Source organism: Sciurus carolinensis, chromosome 5, assembly GCF_902686445.1.
Source record: "Sciurus carolinensis chromosome 5, mSciCar1.2, whole genome shotgun sequence".
Taxonomy (NCBI): domain Eukaryota; kingdom Metazoa; phylum Chordata; class Mammalia; order Rodentia; family Sciuridae; genus Sciurus; species Sciurus carolinensis.
In genome coordinates, this window is record NC_062217.1 from 106,775,038 (window position 1) to 106,795,879 (window position 20,842).

The 20,842-nt window shown below is 33.4% G+C and overlaps 1 protein-coding gene across 1 annotated transcript in view; it reads right to left on the minus strand.

Annotated features, from left to right (window-relative positions):
* Pcdh15 (protocadherin related 15) overlaps positions 1 to 20,842 on the minus strand; it is a 942,952-nt gene that overhangs the window by 281,545 nt on the left and 640,565 nt on the right. The window contains 2 exon segments of the mRNA XM_047552806.1: positions 11,524 to 11,656; positions 16,687 to 16,880. Coding sequence (XP_047408762.1) covers positions 11,524 to 11,656; positions 16,687 to 16,880 — 327 coding nt within the window.

Below are 20,842 nucleotides of genomic sequence, written 5' to 3' on the forward strand. Positions count from 1 at the left end.
GAGAAGCACTAATCTAGTATGCAAATGAAGGGGACAATGTAGATAAGAACACAAAGCTGAGCTTTAATTACAGAAGTAAAAGCAAACGTGTACAAAACAGGTGCAGAGATTGAGAGATGCAGTGGAGTAAGCCTGTAAAAGTCTTTACTTAAGTAAAGAGTAGGAGAAATACTAAATATATAGTTTTTTCTCTTTTCCATCAAATTTCTGCCTCTGAGCTGAAAACAAACAACAAAACTAACATCTATGTCCAACTGTCCAATGAGTCACAAGATCCCTGTTCTCTGCTCAGTGATATCAGAAACTAATATTTTGTTTTATTATTTTTGGTTCCTTAATCACTTTCAAAATGAATGTGAGAATGTGGCTTTACTTCTATACCTCATTTTCTAAGCTACCAATCCTTTCTGGGTGAAAAATAAGTTGATTTTCACCTATTTCCAATTACTTTAAACAGACCAAACCTAGGATTTGCTTTTCCTTTCCTTAATCTCCCTGCCTCTTCTCTGACTTCTTGCCTATGAGCACATTGTTGTCTGTTGAAGATTTACATAGTGCTAAGTTATTCTTTGGGAAGAGGAAGATACATATATGAATAGATAGTACACCAAATAGGCTTCCTCACTCTAGATGGTTTCATATGCCTAGAGATGAAAAATTATCCTTAGATAATATTCTTGCCATAGTATCCAAGGGGATCAAAAATTTGGGGGAAATTTGAATTTACCATAACATATTGTTCAAACGAAAAATAAAGATCATTATGAACATGATACCATTTTTGCAAGAAATGGATGCTTGACATTTTGAGTCCTTTCTCTAACCCCCATTCTCTCCTTTATATCTATCTATCCTCCCATTCAGCTTACATACAAAATATAAATTGTTTGCACTTAGGTAACCAATGTTAGTGTTCATTGTATTTCAACTGCCTTCTGCACACATGACATTATGCATTTAAATAAACAATATTAATGATGAAAGAACCATCTGAAATCTAATGCAAAAAAAGATGAGAAAATGAACTTACCCTCTTGTGAACTCGAAACAAATAGTAAAATTAAGGAAACTTCTGTTCTATTTCTCACACTTAAAATAATCAGGAGTGAAATCTACTAAATAATATAAATCATACATAATGTAATTAAAAAGAAAATGGTCATCTTTTAGTATGACCTGCAATATTCAGCTATACAACACATTAAGGAAAATAGAATGCTCAAAGGAAAACTTCTTTGATTAAAGAAAAACAAATCCCCAAATAAAGTATCCAAAGTGATCCTCATAATATAAATTATATTGTAAATTCTGTGGTGCGAGGGCTATGATTCATGTACACTGTGCCTGCACCAGCTGCAAAACACTCATGAATCATAAACTCCTGTATCATCTCCAGGGCAAAAATTCATCCTATTTTATAACAAATATTCATCAAAAAAAGTAAGTGAAGAAAAATAAAGAGTTGAAAGAAATCCTAAAACTTCTAGAACACTTCAAAGATGTCAGAAAAACAAATTAGCACCTAGGACAGGACCTGTCAGTGCAGAGGGGCATGCTATAAGAAGCTTGCGTTTAATTCAAACTCTTTGGAAAAGGATCAATTTTGTAGTGAGATCAAGGCAGCAGAAATTTTCTTTAGGACCAAAAAATAATAATTCCTTGAGGTATATAGGTTAAATTAAAACTTTTTGAAAATATTTAAAACATGAGAAAAATAAATAAGATGAAAAGAAAATGCATACTGCAAACTAACAAAACATTTTACGCTTAAACCAAAATAATGCATGCTTATCCCTCTGGTAACTAGGGGTGACAACATTCAACTTCTTGGTCTGCTTCTCACTGTTTTCTATTTTCTCCTGCTATTTGTCTCTCAGCAATTTTACATGTTATTGCTGTTTCTAACAAGGAGAAACCACAAAAAGGAAAAAGGATCAAACTGTCAGTCAGTCAGCTCACACATAGATGGAACCAGAACATTAAAGCAGTGGCTAAAATAATTTTTCTAGTGTCAAATGGACATCATCTGGATCATATTCTTCTTAACTGTTGGGATGAATCATGAAGCAAACACAGGACACTAAAATCAAGGCTGATTAAACAGATGTTAGAAAGAAAAATAATGACTAGCTGTCTCAAAAGATCTACTCTGCTATTGAAGGGATTGTCAGCTAGACAAAGTAAATAAAGCTTAAGAGAGTAGGCAAACCTCAGTCATTAAGAAAGGCAACATAGAATAGCATCTAGCATAGAGATAGTAGGACCAGACAGCTTGCTTTGAAATCCAATCTCTGGGACTGGTTTCTCTTTGAAATTGGAAAGGTTGCTTCATGCCTTTCTTGGGACTATTATCCCACTCTTTCGTGTATACCCAAAGGATTTAAAAACATCATACTACAGTGACACAGCCATGTCAATGTTTATAGCAGCTCAACTCACAATAGCTTAACTATGGAGCCAACCTAGGTCGCCTTCGGGAGATGAATGAATAAAGAAAATGCGGTATATGTACACAGTGTGTTGGGACTAATGACACGTTAACTAACTCAGGCTGACTCCTTACTCCTGGCGGGTGAGCAAGATCAAGGCCTCAAAGGCGATTTCAAAAGTTAATGACGATAAATGGGACCTCTGTCAGGGATTGGTTAACAACAGTTCGCTTAATGTGATCAGCTCATGCTTGCCATATAGTCCTATGGGACTCTCTCCTGCGTGAACATCCCCATCCCCCAACCCCCCACCTTGCTGACCTTTAAGTTGATTGGTTCCTGCCTAGCCTCCACCCTACATAAAAGCTTGTGACTTCCTCAATATACAAGTTTTTGTTGTGACTGGTCTCCCTGACCCACCTGATTGTTCTCCGCCCAGAGGGCTGGGTGCGGGCGGTCAGTCAGCCCTACCTTTCCTGGTCTGACCTTGTTGAGGAGTGCTCCCTTCCCTTGTCACTGGTTGAGAAGAGCAAGGGGGCTTAAGACCCTGACAACAGTGGAGTTTTACTCAGTCATAAAGAATGACTTTATGCAATTTATTGGTAAATGAATGAATCTGGAGACTATCATGCTAACTGAATAAGGCATTCCCCAAAAGCCAAAGGTCAAATGTTTTCTCTGATATGTGGAATGTAACCAACAATAAGGGGTGGGAGAAGGGAAGAATAGAAGTTCAGTGGATTAGAGAAAGAGGAATGGGAAAAGGAAAGACAGTGACACGAATATGACATAACTTACCTATGTACATGTCTGAATATACTACAGGGAATACCACCATCATGTACATCCACAAGAAATTAATTTAGAAAAACACTATGGGTAATAGAAGACACAGAGACAAATCCACATAAATAGTTATTTCATACTAGACAAAAGCACCAAAAACTTTCATTGGAGAAAAGAGCCTCTTCAACAATGGTGCTGGGAAAACTGGAGATCCATATGTAACAAAATGAAATTAAACAACTGTCTCTCACCCTGCACAATCTCAACCCAAAGTGTATCAAAGACTTAGGTACTAGACCAGAGGCCCTGCACCTAAGAGAAGAAACAGTGGGCCCAAATCTTCACCCTGACAGTTTAGGAACTGACTTCCTTAACAAGACTCTTGAAGCACAAGAAGTTAAATCAAGAATCAATAAAGGATGGATTCAAACTAAAAAGCTTCTCAGCAAAGGAAGCAAAAATGTGAAGAGAGCCTACAAAATGGGAGAAAATCTTTCCCATGTGCACTTCAAATACAGCATTAATATCCAGGATATATAAGAACTCGAAAAACTTAACTCCAAAAAAAAACCAACTAACCCAATCAATAAATGGGCTAAGGAACTGAACAGACACTTCACAGAAGAAATACAATCGATCAACAAATATATGAAAAAATGTTAAAGATCTCTAGCAATTAGAGAATGCAAATCAAAAGCACTCAAATCATCTCACTCCAATCAGAATGGCAATTATCAAAAAATACAAGCAACAATAAATGTTAGCGAGGACATAGGAAAAAAGGTACATTCATACATTGCTGGTAGGATTGCAAGTTGGTTCAACCACTGTGGAAAACAGTATGGAAATTCCTCAGAAAACTTGGAATGGAACCGCCATTTGACCCAGCTATCCCACTTCTGGGTTTATACCAAAGGACTTAAAATTGCATACTACAGAAACACAGCCACATCAATGTTTATAGTACCTCAATTCATAATAACTAAACTATGGAACCAACTTAGGTGCCCTTTGATAGATAAATGGATAAAGAAACTGTGGTTTATACACATAATGGAATATTACTCATATGAATGAGAATGAAATTATGGCATTTGCAGGTAAATGGATGGAGCTGAATATCATGCTAAGCAAAATAAGCTAATCCCCAAAAAAACAAAGGACAAAAGTTTTCTCTGATATGCAGATACTAATTCACAATAAGTGGGTGGTTAAGGAAGAATAGAAGTACTTTGGATTTGGCAGAGGGGAGGAAAGAGTTTGGAGAGGGTGTAGGGGTCAGAAGGATAGTAGAATGACTCAGATATTACCCTATATTCATATGTGACTACACAACTGGTGTAATTCCACATCATGTACAAACAGAAGAATGAGAAGTTTTACCTCATATATGTGTGATGTGTCAAAAAGCATTCTACTGTCATGTACAACTAATTAGAACAAAAATCCCCACTATGGGTAAATGGCAGGAAGATTAATAGAAGGGAACAGGGGGTGGGAAAGGGTGGCAAAGGAAGACTGGGGACTAAATTAGAACAAGATATATTCCATGATTTTATAATTATGTCAAAATGGATTCTACTGTTATATATAACTAAAAATAAACAATAAAGAAAAGGTAAGCACCACATGCTCCGTGTAGTACCTGGTAACAGTAGTAGTCAACTAAAATTAGATTTTGATACTGTCATTCTTGATTTTTTAGCCATCAGCACCTTTGGCTTCCAAAATATCATTTTGTTCTCTAAATTACAAGCGATAATTCCTTCTTAATGGAAGCCTTAGAAATCGTAAAGAAAAAATTACTTTTTGTAATATATCTATTCACTCATAATTTTTAACATTTCAATTTCCTACCCATCAGCCTAAGTGCCTAGCATTTTTTGGCTCACTTTTAAAATCCCAATCTTATATAAATAACAAAATAAAAGGGTAATTTTTTCCTCTTTGAAAATAAAAACAACAATAATTTCCATTAATAAATCTCTTTTTAACTTTTTCATTTCAAGCATTATGAAGTTTACACATTATCTAATATAATCTCTTCCCTGCCACAAAGACAACAACCTGCCGGTATTTCCTACGCTTTTAAAATTCTGACTTCTCTTACATATCAAGGGATGTTAGCTCCTACAATTTTTTAAATAAAATTTTCTAAACATATAAGCTTGGTAGCTGATTTTGCTTCTGTTTTTAGCTAACTGATGTGAGACTCATGTTTAACACAGTTGAATGATACCTTAATTCAATTTAACATAATAAATTAGTGCCAAGTGTTAGGAATATATTTTTATATTTTCCTCTATTAGAGATGGCCTTATACTGTATATAAACATAGTAGACATTTTGGTTATAATTCTTTTAGTGCTGCGCAATTGTATAGTGAGGAGGTCTTCAAACTTTTCTATAAAATGTTCGAGGTAAACATTTTGGGCTTTGAGGGATACGCATGGAGTCTACAAATCATTCTTTAATTTTTGTTGGCTTGTTTCATGTTTTATTTATGTAAATGTTTTAATAAACCTCTAAAATGTAAAAAAAAATAAATAAATGAAATGCTTAGCTTTTCGACTACTTTGCCCATGGACTGAGGTGGTCATGCTGTGTTACATTACATCTGTTTTTTGTTTTCATTTTAAAATATGTAAAGTAAAATACTGTTTGCATTGCCTCTTAGTTTCAGAAATAAGCCTATGAATTGATGTAAATAGAGAAGTAGTAGCAAAAAAGTAAAAGCCACAATAAGAACACTCAACATCAAGGAATAATTACCAGCTCTTATTTTCCTTCTACTTCCAATCCTTCATCCCTGAAGGAACATATTGTGTGCAGAGAGTAGTGTACTTTTACTCTATCCCCCTCATATGCATTTGTTACCCCCTTCGAAAATTGTAGTAGAAAATTTCTTTTGCTTAACCTCACCAACAATAGGTAACAGGATCCTGTGAGTCAACATCATGTTCAGTAACATTTGTTCTTTTTCATCTAGCATATGCTCACTGCTGATCACTGTATACTTTGACTATTTGTAGAAATATGAAGAAACTGACTGGGCATGGTGGTGCATGCCTATAATACCAGCAGCTTGGAAGGCTGAGGCAGGAAGATCACGAGTTCAAAGACAGTCTCAGCAACTTAGCGAGACCCTGTCTCTAAGTAAAATATAAAAATAGGAGATGGGGATGTGGCTCAGTGGTTGAGTGTCCCTGAATTCAATTCCTACAACAAATACTAAAACATAAATAAATACATATGAAAAAACTAAGAATTTCATTGTAAATAAGCCATCCCAGGAACAATGTCAAAGCCTCGAGAATAACATTCTTTATAACTTTTCACATGTTGTACAGGAAAGTCCAAGGTTGGAATGTATGGGGGTAGAGTTAATTATCTTAATTGCCAAACATACAGAGTACTTCTTCATACAATTTCTTAAATTTTTTTTTTCCTGTCTTAGTTTTCATTGTAAATATAAACGTTCAGGCCTTCATTATTTATATGCAGTTTGAATACAGAATTTCAATTCCTGAAGAATATACTGAATGTTTAATTTTTCCCAGGATACTGTGTTTATCTCCATTTCCAAAGCACAGTTGATTTCCTCGCTGATCTTTCAATTTAAATCTATAAATGATGTTTAGTAAAACTCTCTCATTTATTCATATGATAGCTACATTTTTATTATTCCCCTCTTTATTTTAAAACTAATTTTGTTTCTAGGAATTTAGATCTAGGATGGTGTAATTTTCTCATTTACATTTCTGTCTTTTCTTCCCTTCACTTCCTCTCTGGTGCTGGCACACATTTTATAAAGGAATTGCCTGTACTGAGGTTGCTCTAGAATTTGTGTGAGAGAACAATTAAACAAACTCAACAATTAATGGGCTTAAACCCAAGTAGTCATTTCAGATTTTACTGGTAATTTATGAAATTCTGATGCATTTTTCAGCAAATGCTTCAGGTCTTATATCTTGATGTATAACCTCCCTTCTTCATGTACTGCTGCCCTTTAATTTTTATTTACACTTAGAAACCAAATTCTCTAAGAATGATGGGCCAAGGCAGAATCCATCTTACCTATGGTTTTAAGCAAGATCTTCTAGGGGGCAATTCATGCTCTGCTGTCAACTGCCTACCTCACCTTGGTATCTACCTCTTGCCAAGGTTCTCCAACTATTGTAGCTGCACCTACTCAAGTTTATCAGTCATTCAATGAGAGAAATGGAAGTTACTTTCTCTTTTTTAATGAAAACTTCTCTTGGATTTTCTTCTCTTAGTTTCAGATAGGCTCTCTACAAATACTATACTACCAAAAATTCACCCTCACTTATTTCTAGATAAAATTCTCTAAGACCATTTGAGCTCTCTCCTACCTGAATTTATAGGAAGTATTGTACTGAGAAAAAGGTACTGTGTGAGGAAAGAGCTGAGAATTTAATATTTTCATCAACCATGCTTTATCTAGGTTATAATCTATATCCTATTTTATAACCTGTAATAAAGGAAAAGAGTCCATTTATATTTATATTAAGTGCTTTTTTTTTTTTTGAGACCATGTCACACTTTAGTGTATTTTACCATTATTTAAAACCATAAATTCAACTGCTGGAAAGAGATATAATGCAATCCAAAGACAGGCTTAAGAATGAACTTTATTATTTTTCTATAGCTTAACCCTAAATAATAGTATGTAGTGGGTAGATTCATGATTTAGGAGTCAAAGAGGAAAACAAAACTATTCTGGCTAATAAACTTTGCTGTTTCTGAGTATTAGTTTCTTCATGTTCTAGATAATAGATAAAATCTGTCTGCTTATTAGGGTCAGGGTCATGACTAAATGAAATAATGTATTATACAAATATTAAAGGTCATAACTTATTTTTAGCATGCTAATGTGGCCAGCTTTCAGTAATATATCACAACTTGTAAGTGAAAACTTGGAAATAGAATAAAATAAATGATTAAGACATATTATAATAGAGAAAACAAGGAATTTGAGCCAAGAAAACTTGTTAAAAACTCTGTTATCAAACTCTGAATCAACTGAATTTTTAAAAAATTTATACTTTTGTTTGCTATGAGAATATTTTCCTAGAAATAAGCAGCTCCATCATACTGAAGGAAGTGAAAATGATTCAAGAAAAAAAAAAAAAAGAACTAGAATGGAGAATGGATACATGATAGATATGTACTAAAATGAATAAATCTTTCAGTAATAAATCACTGAGATTTTGAGTTTGGGTGTGTGTGTGGATAATAAAACCTAGTTAATCTTAGGGAAACAATAAGTAAAGAATTTAAGGTAAGGAACTTAGTGTCTGACTCAGTGTTAAGTACCCCATGAAGTGGCTAGCTATTTATATTTTGAGGATGATGATGATGACACAGGGAAATTTTATGTCTAAAAAAGAGGATTATGCTAATGGAGTTTGGGTGAGTGGAACAGAATGTGAACTATGTGTAGAAGTAATTGGGAGAGAAACAATGGTTCTTGTTAGGAATACAAGAGATATGTATTTGAATATAATACATAATATTCCTTGGCAGCATTGCCTCATATTTATTGTGATTAAAATAGATAAAAACTTTAGAGAGACCAAGAGGAAGGATTCTGTCATTGATACATTTTATTGACTTAAATGATTTAAGAAATTAGGTTCATATCCGAAAAATTGGTGAATCAGTTCAAGAGTGGATTTGTTGCATTTGCCAATTCCTGTGACATAAAAAATGCCCACTATGGGAAATGTCAAGCTAACAGATAAGAAGAGATGCACAAGACTAGCTTCCATGACTGTGGGGCTCTAGCACAAGGTTTCACTGTCAGTTCTGAAATATATGCAATTATGCTTATGAGCAATATTTGAAAAGCTCTAGAAGAAAAACAAATCCCAGCTAACACTTGCCATGGTCAATAAGAGAGGTCTGAGAGGGCACAGGTTTGGTTAGTATTTTCCTCTGCTGAATGTCATCAGTTTAATAACCATCAACACAGTACTAACACAAAGAGGAAAATTGCAGCCTGCCAAACAACTTTTGGACTGAATAAAAGAAAGGTTCTTAAATTCGGGTGGGGAGAGAAACAGGGACTGTTATCTGAAAAAGAAATCATGTTGATCTCAGTCAAAACAAGTTTATTTTGGAGTCAGCCCAGTGCTGTCTTATATATTTCCATCTTTCTAAACTGAGCATTGAGTCAGCAAAGTGGTACCACACGTGAGAAACTGATGAGGTTAGAGGGGCGACAGGCAACCAGAGAGCCTCTAACACATCCTCGTATTAGAAGTCTTTGGAAGAGTAATTTGATGGGAGTTTTTTCTACTTTTAGGTCACTAGTTTAAATTCAGTCTCAGTTGATCATGAACAAAAGTGGGTGGTTGGTGGCCAATGAAAAGTATCTTCATGGTGTCACACTCTTTCTTTCTAATAGTGACTGCCAATGCAATTGGCACCCTTTCTTTTGCTTCTACCAGCAACACAAAAGGTGAATAGAAATGTCATTGTAAGTATTTTTTCAGCCTTTGTACCTGAGAAATCTGAGTTATGAAATGGTCAACTCTTTTTCATCTTTAACTCACAGCTAGCACTATTCTCCTATATGCTTCCTAGATCTTTCTGGGATTTATTGAATAAAACCTGGGCCACCTTCTGAGCAAAATTATGGCTTACCTCATAGAAAGTCAAATTATATAAAGGAACATTGTTACAGAGGATTTAAAGGTAAAACTTATAATTTCTTGACAAGAATCTTGCAAATCTAAGATTTATTTTATTTTCCTTTTGATTCAATAAATGAATCCTCATGAATATAAAGAAACAAATTTTCATTATTTTATTACATTCATGTTTCTTAATATTAAGTTTTCCAATTTTATGTCATTGTAATAATTTTACCAGCTGGTTTTTCCATCCTAAAGAAGTAGTATTTTTTTTTCTTTCTTTAAATTCACCCAATGAATTCTCCAAATTTCCTAATTACCAATATTTCTATCTTTATGCAATTTTGCTTACCTTATGTTCTAATAGTAAATAGATAATAAAACAAACTCTAATCATTTGCAGAAGAGCAACAAAATAAATATTTGAGGAGAGCCACAGAGAAGTACCTGGTAAAGTCAATCAAATTTTGGCAACCATGGGTAACCAGTGAAATATAATGAAAGGGAACCTGTTTTAGAAGTGCAAAAAACTCAGTCCATTGACCATAAGCATCAATTATTTTTTATGAAGTTAATTTTCCACATCTGGAATATAGGCTGGTATATTTCCTTATTCTTACATTCTTTTCAATACTATGGAAAAATTCTATGGAATAATCTTCACTGATATGTAATCAGGATTGGAATGAGTACGTGCCAGTATTCAAATGGATTTGAGCAAGATGCAACTGCACCTTATGTCACTTCCTAGATTGATACTAGGATTTTTCTGCTTTCATTACTTTAAAATCTCTCCTAATCTTAAGGGCCAGCTCCCTAAATTCTCATATCTGCAAATCCTTCCGTTTCCATGCAACACCAGGAAAAGATGAACTCTGTCCTCTGAATACCCAATGGTAAAACAATATGTCATGCTATGGTTCTTATGATTTTTGCAGCAAATGACAGTTTTTGACATCATATATAGCAAAAACCAGAGCTGCATATTCAAAGATACATCCTTAACTGGTCAAGTGTGATTTGGTCAGGAATACAAAAATAGTAAAAACCAAGATATCATCATGGTAGTAACTCATATGCCCATGAATTTTGAACTGCAAATAGAAACCTCAGCTAAGCATACCCTTCTTTATCTAAATGAATACACGGAGGCACAGTAATTATAGGACTAGCCTGCAGCCTTAGAATAGAGTTTCCTTTAGAGTCAGAATGCCGATCATTGACCTTTGAATCTAAGGTTATTTCCCCATACAACGTTGTAGCAAAAATAAATCCAGCTGGACAAAGGCACACAACACCAAAAATAATAGTCAGCTGCAGACACTTCAGTTGCAGAGTGCAAAATATTCAAGTGCATGTTTCCAATCCCTTCATTTTCTCCCGTAATGATTGCAGCTAATCCCTGCCAGTCAAACATTAGTTCTTCAATTGTGGCAATCAATAGAATAGATGAGCTGTGCAAACCCTCCATTCATATTATGCTTGCTTTCCTTTCTAGATGGAATTTTCATTCACTAGAATATAAGCAGGCATGCAATCCACCCTCCCAAACCCTGATGAACAAATATAAACTCATTAGTCTTCGGGCTTGTCACTTTAGAAGGTGTGTGTGAGTGTGTGTGCATGTGTGTGTGTGGTGTCAAACATACCTATAGATTTAATAAAACAGCACCAATCCTCATGGCTTCGCTGATTTCAAGGCTATACATCAGCTGTAGGAAGTGGAGAGGGCTTTGATTATTTGGAGGAAGCACTTCAATGTACACTGTGCAGATGGAGTGCCTGCAGAGAAGGAGAAGTGAACAGGATGTTTAAAAATCTACATAGCATTTAAAGATAAACTGAACCTTTTACCATTTGATGGGCTTACAGGTCAAAAAAATTTCAAACTTTGTAGAAAATAGTAAAATAAGCTTGAAAGGATGGGAAAATAAAAGCTACCTCTGAAACATAACACTTCAAACACTTCTATGAAATTATCTTAGTAAAAAGGAAAGGAATTGTTTCAGTACTTGTTTTTTATTCATTTAGATAAGAGTATAAATTAAAAAGTAATAGCTACATAATAAAGCTAATTAATTAACATGCTTTGACTTTTGACTTTATTTTTGAATGCTTTTTTTTTTCTTTTTTTTATTGTATACAAATGGGATACATGTTGTTTCTCTATTTGTACATAGAGTCAAGGCATACCATTTGTGTAATCATACGTTTACATAGGGCAATGATGTTTATTTTTTTCCCTTCCCCCCCACTCCTCCCACCCCTCTTTTCCCTCTATACAGTCCTTCTTTCCTTCATTCTCACCGCTCTCCTTATCCCTAACCCTAAGCCTAACCCTAAACCTAATGCTAACCCCTCCCACCCCCCATTATATGTCCTCATCCGCTTATCAGCGAGATCATTCGTCCTTTAGTTTTTTGAGATTGGCTTATCTCACTTAGCATGATATTCTCCAATTTCATCCATTTGCCTACAAATGCCATAATTTTATCATTCTTCATTGCGGAGTAATATTCCATTGTATATATATGCCACAGTTTCTTTATCCATTCATCAACTGAAGGGTTGAATGCTTTTTTAATAGGAAAAAGCATTCTATAAACATCTGGTAACAGGAGCTGTCCTTAGGGCTCTCTTCCTATTAAACCAGCAGAGAGAGTATTGATTAAAAGAACACACAAAAACAAATTATAGATTGTGTTTATTAGTTCTGTAGCTGATACAAGTGACTTAATACAAGTATATATCAAGTCAAGATCATAAATTAATTCTCATGTAAAACAGTTGAAAACAAAACTAAATGGGTTTTACTGTCTTTTTAAAAGAGTATAATATGAAAAACTAAAAAATTTGATTTAATTAATGCCTTTCTTGACAAATAATTTTCTTGAATAATAAGAAAATACTTTATTATTATAAGCATAAAAGAATTAACACTGACAGAAACATTTTTGACTTCTTGAACTCTGATTTTTTTTTCATAGTGAAAGTTGAAGAAGCAAGATATTCAAGGTTTTTAAAGAAACACTGGCTAAGATATAAATGAGACTTGTGTGAATTTATAAAATGGTAGTCCTCCACCTTGAACTATATATATATTTTATGCAAACATACCAACATTACCTGAAATTTATGTTTTAACATTATTTTAACAAAATCATGATTTTTAGTTTAAAACATAACAGTTATCATTTCTGTTTGAGGGCTACAATTTTCTTGAAGTAGGACCAAAGTCTTTATTAAGTGCTCAATTGAAAGATATGGTCACCAAAAATATTTTTCTCAGATTAAGTCATTCTACTTTTTGAAAAACTTTTCAGTGAAACACAGATCTTGAGCACTGAGATTTGGTTTTATATCTTGTCACCTTGTAATATGCTGGAATCTAAGTTGTTTCTGAGCATATCCTCAGTAGATAGATAGCCATAGAATATCAAGCATCTCTGTAAAGTTAAGTGACTTCAGATCATTTTATTCTTCCATTTATTAAAATAGTGTCACAAAGTAAATTCATTTCAAATTTTAGACTTTTGTAATCAATTAAGGTACCTATATTCATTATTGCCTCTGAGTTAACACTTTGCTATTAAACTCTGCTAATAAAATTAATAAAATTTTAATTATTTAATATATGAATGTATGAATTAATAAAAATAGTTGTACTTACATATACACATGACATAATTTAAAATGTTAATATATTTAGCCTTTAAGTGCAGTGTTTAAAATAAATTAAAATAAATGAATGTTGTTTATAAACTTATATTCATCTGAAAGTAAAATAATAGAAATTTACAAAATCTAATGTACATTACAGACACTCCCACTTCTGATATTGTGAGAACAACAGAATTTCATTTGAAGGTAGAACTAATATCTCCCAGGTGGTGACTGGAACTCAATAGCAGCACCAGGATGTATATTTTCCTTGATATTACCTTGAGAATCTTGGCTTAAGTGTATTATTTATCAGGTCATTTAGTGATTTTATGTCTTTTCCTTTTTCCTAACTGTACCTTCTCTATGCCATATGTTCTGTAACATTGGACAGATTATTCTCTATGTGTACTATGTCTTACAACACTATGGTTAGTAACTGTAGATGAGTGATATTGAGGCCAGGATTTGTGCTCAGACATTTGCAGATTACACTTTTGGTGCTGCCACTGTGTGATCTCGGGCAGAAGACAGAGAGGCTTTTGTCCAATGTGACTGTCTCCTTCACCGACACTTAATTGTTCCTTTATTTTCTACTTTCTAAAATAATTTAGATGCTATATTTGCTAATTATGTTATTTTCCTTTTTGGACTTTGATTTTAGAGTTTTGGAAAAAAATTTCATTTCAAGGTCTTACATTTTCATTTTCAACATCCTGGCAATTTCCCCCTTCAATGTGTTTAAATAAGCACTATCTTGAGGGTTATTTGCTTTTCAAAATAATAACTTGTTTTTATCACTGATGTCAACAGAGTGTCAGAGTTTAGCTTTCCTAACTTGAATTCCAAAAGTATTAACAATATAATGATAACACGAATGCTGTAATAAATAGTAGTAATTCAACAGTCTCACTTAAACTCATAATTAAACAGAGTAGTCACTAAGTAAATTAATATTTTTTGTAACCATTTTATATTTAAGTTTTATATCCATTTCTAAATGTAAAGAAGTGGACATTCATATAACCAAATTTTATTTTTATATAACTGGTTTGATATAGGTTAATCTCCATTTCCAAAAATGAAAACCATTATACTCTATTCTTTCATATTTGGTATTATAGGTCAAATTAGAACAAAAGAGACAATGTATTTCTCATATAATCTTATGATTTTGAAAGACTTTACATCATTTAATTTGGGTAGCTGGTTTCATAAAAAGGTTATTTAAAAATCAGAAATAATAAGTGACTGAATTAAGGTAACAAAGTTAGTTAGCAAAAACAGAGAGACTAAAAAAAGCAAGACTTCAGCATTCAGACTTTGTCCTTTCATCTCACAAGAAAAATTTAAGAAACACATTAGAGAATTTTTACTTATCTGATGTGTGTGAATATAAAACATTCTTGGTTTGTAACAAACCATCGTATTTATGTTATACAATGACATAAATTATATCAAGTCTTGGGTTCAGACTATGAAGTCACCATTTTTAATTATTTATACCAGGAATGAAACTTTACCAAAAGCAAATATTTTAAGAATAAAATAAAACATGAATAAAGGGGAGGTGAAAAGATAGACCTAAGTTGCTTTAACTTTGGAAATGATATAAATGAAAGAGATAAAAAGTCAAACTTTTGTCATGTTGCAGTACTAATCAGTAATGAGAGAATATTGCTGGCATTTAGAGGATTGTACAATATACGCTGTAATTTTCTATTAAATATATCAACATGTGCTATAATGTTGATCTGCAAATCAGTGAGGAAATGAATTATGCAATATATTGTGTTGAGACAGCAGGATAGTTGACTGAAAAAAATGGTGGCATCAATGCCTCCTACTGTAAACTAGAATAATTCACAAATGCAACAAAGGTTTAAACTTACATGAACAATTGAAATCCACAAAAGCAGTACTAGAAAATATAGGCTAATTGTAAATTGGGCTAAACATACCAATGGAAAAACAAACAAAATTTATGAACCCAGAATACACAGCAAATGTAATAGAATTGGCTCTTAAACAGGAAATATACTCAAGGCCACTCATAATCACATGGATAAAAATAGATACTATAATTTACCCATTGAATTGGCATAATATGAATAACAATGTTTAATAATAAATGCTTAATAACAACTAGGGAAATCGTATAGAATATCATTCTTAGGTTTTGTAGTTGGAATTTTAAACTACACATTTTATAGTTGGCAACATAGCAATTATCAAGAAAATTTACAATTGCAAGCACTCATCTGTCTCACCATTGAGAATTTATTTATATTCTTGTACATATTCATCAAAGTGTTACATGTTCAATTTATTTCTCTATTGTCAGTATAAAAGAATGAAACTTGAAAATCCATTGAAAGTTGCCTTCTTAAACAGAATCACACATATACAAAAAAACAGTAAATAGCTGTGAAAAAAATTTTAGGAAGTAATTCAAGATTCATATGAAAAACACAAACCAAAAAATGATAAATTGTGAAAGAGAAATATCCCAACAAAGTGTAAGATTGTAGTCATATACATTCATATTTTTTGAAATGTCTATTGAAAATTTGGAAATAATTCATTATTAAGATGTAACTCAAATGGGGAATTGAAAAGAGTTGTATTATTAAAATTTTAAAATTCTGTGTGTGTGTGTGTGTGTGTAAGTAGGTCTGTAGTATGTACACCTGAACACTATATATATATGTTTATATATATTCATATATATTGTTTTACATTTAAATTTTAATAATTACTCACTGAAAGGTGGTTTCAAAATCTTGACACATTACATGCTTCTGACATATCTGTGACTCTTTTTGAAGAAGAGTCTTCCACTGTCAGCCTTGTTTTGACTAATATATTGGAAACATGCCTCTGATATTTTCCAGTTCTTCTCCAGAACAGAGACTTTCATGCTTCTTCATATGTGAACTCATAATTATTTTGTGGTTTAACCTTGACTTTAATGTCCTCTTCCCAAAATTTAACCAAATAAGAATACGCAGTTTCCAAGAATGCATTTACTCTGCTTTTCTGTTCTAATTTAGATGTTTACAGGATAAAAGTATGCTTGCTGATCCTCTTAAATTTAATTATGGGGCTAAACGTGAGCAACAAAAGACTGCCTTGGTTCTCATATAAATTACCTTCTCTCTGCAGGAGGAGCATTTTCCGATGCTTGGACCATGAGCGCATAAGTCCTCCCAACTATCAGTTCCACCCCCAGAGCGATGGTGATAAGCCCTGTTGTTTTATTGATGATGAAGTCTCCCTGAGCCCCAACCAGGATCTCATACGTGATCTCCCCGTTTGACCCTTCATCTGTGTCGACTGCAGTGAGCTGGAATTGAAAATCACAACATAAATCCTCTTGGGATTCAACTTTCCACCACTGTGTCATTTTTTTTTTTTTTCTCTCGCAAATCACAAGGAGCTTGTTTTTAAAGACAAAACATAAGTGAAGAAACTTTTCTTGGCATATATGCTCTTGTTTTGTTGATTTGAAGTTACTGTATTCTGTTAGGATACTGAAAAAGGTCACAGTGGCAAAGAGGTTTTTCTTCTCTTGTGAGAGTGATGAACGAAAACATTTGAATCTTGAAGACTATCTTTTTGTTAAATAAATAAAACAGAGGAAACCCCTAACATAAATTCTAATATCCTGTAGAAAAGGTTTTTTTTTTTCCATCTCACCTTCTGTTCTTGACACATAAACACATATTTCTATAGTCTGAGATCAGGAAAAAAATAGGCAAATTGCTCTTTATTATTGCCAATCTTCCTTTAGTTCTCATTTTTTCCATTCATAATGTTCTTCTGCCTTATAATCTTTTTCACACTGATGTGTAAAAAACTGATAAGGCCTATAGAATTGCAGTATTGAAAATGAATAGATGTTTTTCTAATTGCAGAAAATCAAAGTCAATGCAACTCTGTATATAGATTTTTTTGAGAAAAAGGAAATATTCAGAGTCCCTGAATGGATACTGCATGAGTATCTAAACCTAGATAGGGCTAATATGCACATATTTATAGTCATTTTGAGGCAAAGACTATCTAATAAAACAGCATATTTGGGTTACTATATGAAAAGAAAATATTATTAATCCCATAGAACATTAAATAATATTGATTATGTTAACTAAGGTTCCTTGATTTCCTGATACATATATGTATACTAAAGAAGAGAAAATAGAATTCTAGTGGGAAATACAATATGCATTTCACAAACAGTCACATAACTTTCAGTTTTCTTCATACCAGAATTTGCATAAGAAGGAAAATGGATGAGATTGAAGCATGGGAGAAGACAAAATATTTCCACTGAATTAAGAAAGCATACATAATTTTAACAACCAGTAGAAATCACTTTCTTATTTAATTATCTTTTCTTATGTGGTTCTAATCCCATGCTTTGCTTCTATAAAGGTAGTAGTTTTTTATATTTCTTAGACTCCATTGGGAATCCAAGAAATGCTCTGGGGCAAACTGTTTCTTAATATCATTTTAATGTATACATTCACCTTGAAACTTTAACTCAGTTTCAGGGAATGCCATGGTAACTAATGGCCCATTTGAAGGTTCATTTTTAATAGTCCCCAGAAATGTAAATAAAGCTTTTCATATACCACACCCCATCATGATTACAGGGATATGTAGTGCATATTGTATTTCTGAATTTACTATATATTGCATTTAGAGTGATATTGTACACAGAAATAGCAGCAGCAAAAATAATTGAGAAGATAAAAGGAAATTTGAGAGACTGGCATTAATACAGCTAAATCCTGTGACTGGAATCTTTAGGGTGGACAGATGTGGTTGCCAGATAAAAGACATTTCATGAAATAATTCTGGGATGTACATGGAAATGACAGACATAGACCTTAAGGCAAAAATGAAGAAAACTATTCACAGAAACAGCCAAAATGAATGATGTATATTTATGAAGTGTTGTTCAAGTCAGACAAATACATTCTTTTTTGTGTGTGGATAAAGTTAGATAATTAGAGGGAGGGGATAGCAGAGGAGATATCAATTTTGATTATAGTAAATGACTTAAGAAAAATATCTCAGGAAATCTTAATTAAAATTTAGCTCAAATTGGATTCAATATTAACATTCTTCCTGGGACTTAAATTGGCTAAAGGAATTTAATGATAAATGGCAACATATCAATTTAACAAGAGGTGTTGAGGAATGTGCTTCAGGGACATGGGTATTATGGCTGGTCTTATTTAACATTTTCATAAATGAGGTTGAAAGGGAAGATAAGCTGAATGATAATTAAATTGAGGAAGGCACCCATCTGGGAAGTACTATAAATACTGTACAGAACTGTGAAGCACAGGCAAGAGAAACACCCTTAAAATTGCACAGCCAGCCAACCACAGTTAAGGTATAATACTCAGGGAACACAGCCAGTTCCTCAGAAACTACTAGCAGGTGGAAAGTTTAAAAAATAAACCACAAATGAATTCTGTATTTAGGTTAGTTAAATAGCTTTCTACTATTTTTTCAGTCTCTTAGTACTAAATATTAAAAAATAGGTTAAGAATCAACATAATTTTGAAGAAATCATTTATGGTTCAAGGTAAGAAAAGGGAGTTGAGATTCTTGACTCTGAATACCCAACCAATAATAATGTATTTCAGGCAAGCCAAGGCACTTTTTTAAACCTCAATATTACTATGCTGTAAACTTTTCCTTCTGTAGTCTATTCTTGACAAAGATTATACATGGGCAAGGAAAAGGGTTCCTGTCAGAGGGATGAACTGGCTGCAAAATAAAAGCTATGAATTTTATTTATCAGAAATAAAGACAGAAGACAAAATTATCTCAAGAGCAGGGGCATGCTGATTGAGCTGTCCAGAAGGGCCTGGGTCTAACAAAGGAAGGAGCCCAGGCTTGCTTGCTTTGTTTATAGTAACACAGATCAAAAGCAACTGGTGGGAGCTTCTGTGAAAAAACAGGATGTGGGGTGGAGGTAAGCAAGTCTTGGCTCTAGCAGGTCACTCCCACATCTGATGCTTGAATCTAAACTTGAGCTGCTAGCTAACGCAGGATAACTGCATGAGTCAGGCATTCTGGAACAGTCATTAGAAACTATGAGTTCCTGAGGCCAGATATTCTCGGTTAATGGCTTGAACTATGCTCAGTTCTCATAGAGCCATGGATGGCTTCCCGCAGTCTATCATAGGATTTTGGATAGAGCTTTAGATGCTAATTTTGCAACTAATTTATGGTGAGGATTTTATTCAATTACAACTCAATGACTCTGACTGATGCCAGTGAAGTGGAGGTATATGAAGCTCATTTCTAATTGGTGGGGGTGTCTTCCTTCTAAATTAAAAGCGTTTGGACTCATTTACATAGAGAAGATGAATTGCTTCCAATTCTCAGATGAAAATAATATTAAACATGTTTTTAATTGTTTTATTTCAATGACATTTATTTTTCATGACATATCACAGTTCCTTTCATGAAGTTTAATTTTATCCTCCCACAATACCTTCTTAATATTCTAAAATGTGCATATTCCCGATGCCTCCCGTTATCTCTCACCGTTTGAAAAAATAAAAAAAACAACCCTGATTTGTCCCTACTCCCTTTTTATTTCCAGCTGTAGTTTTTCTGTCTTCAGCTGTTATTTCCTGGTTCTGAGAAATAATAAATAGAGTTTTGTGTGAAAGAATGAATGACATAGAGAAAGTTGAATCAAAATGAACAAAACATTTCATCTCTAGTCTTAAACACAAGGATAGAATTAAAGTCATAGTTCATATTGAAATAGTACCAAGACCATATAGTATAAGAATGTGAACATGGTATTTAACATGAATAAACATATTTTCACTAGAAATAAGTATGGCTTAGCTGAGAATGAGTGTGTTGATCATTTGATGTTTTTGCTTCCTGGGTATCCTAGACCCTTACTTCCAGTAAAAACCTCCCATTTTACATTGGGATGCCATTCATCACATCACTTTCACAAGGACTGATCCAGCTCCAGTGATGGGAGTGAGACTTGGGCCCCGACTCACTAATGTTCCTGCTGCTCTTCTTGTCTTCAGGTACCTAACTAAGACAAAGTTTCTCACGAAATGAAACCATTCCAGGAAATAGGAAGAATAGCATTGATAACATGGTTTTCAATTATTCTGGAAGTCAAATTTACTATTGAACTTCCTTGATGTATGAATCAGAATTTAATTTAAAAAGTTAATTTAACTTGAACCTATGTCACTTCAACCACAAGAATACTATATTTTGTAGAAAAATGATTTAATGATTGTTTATTCT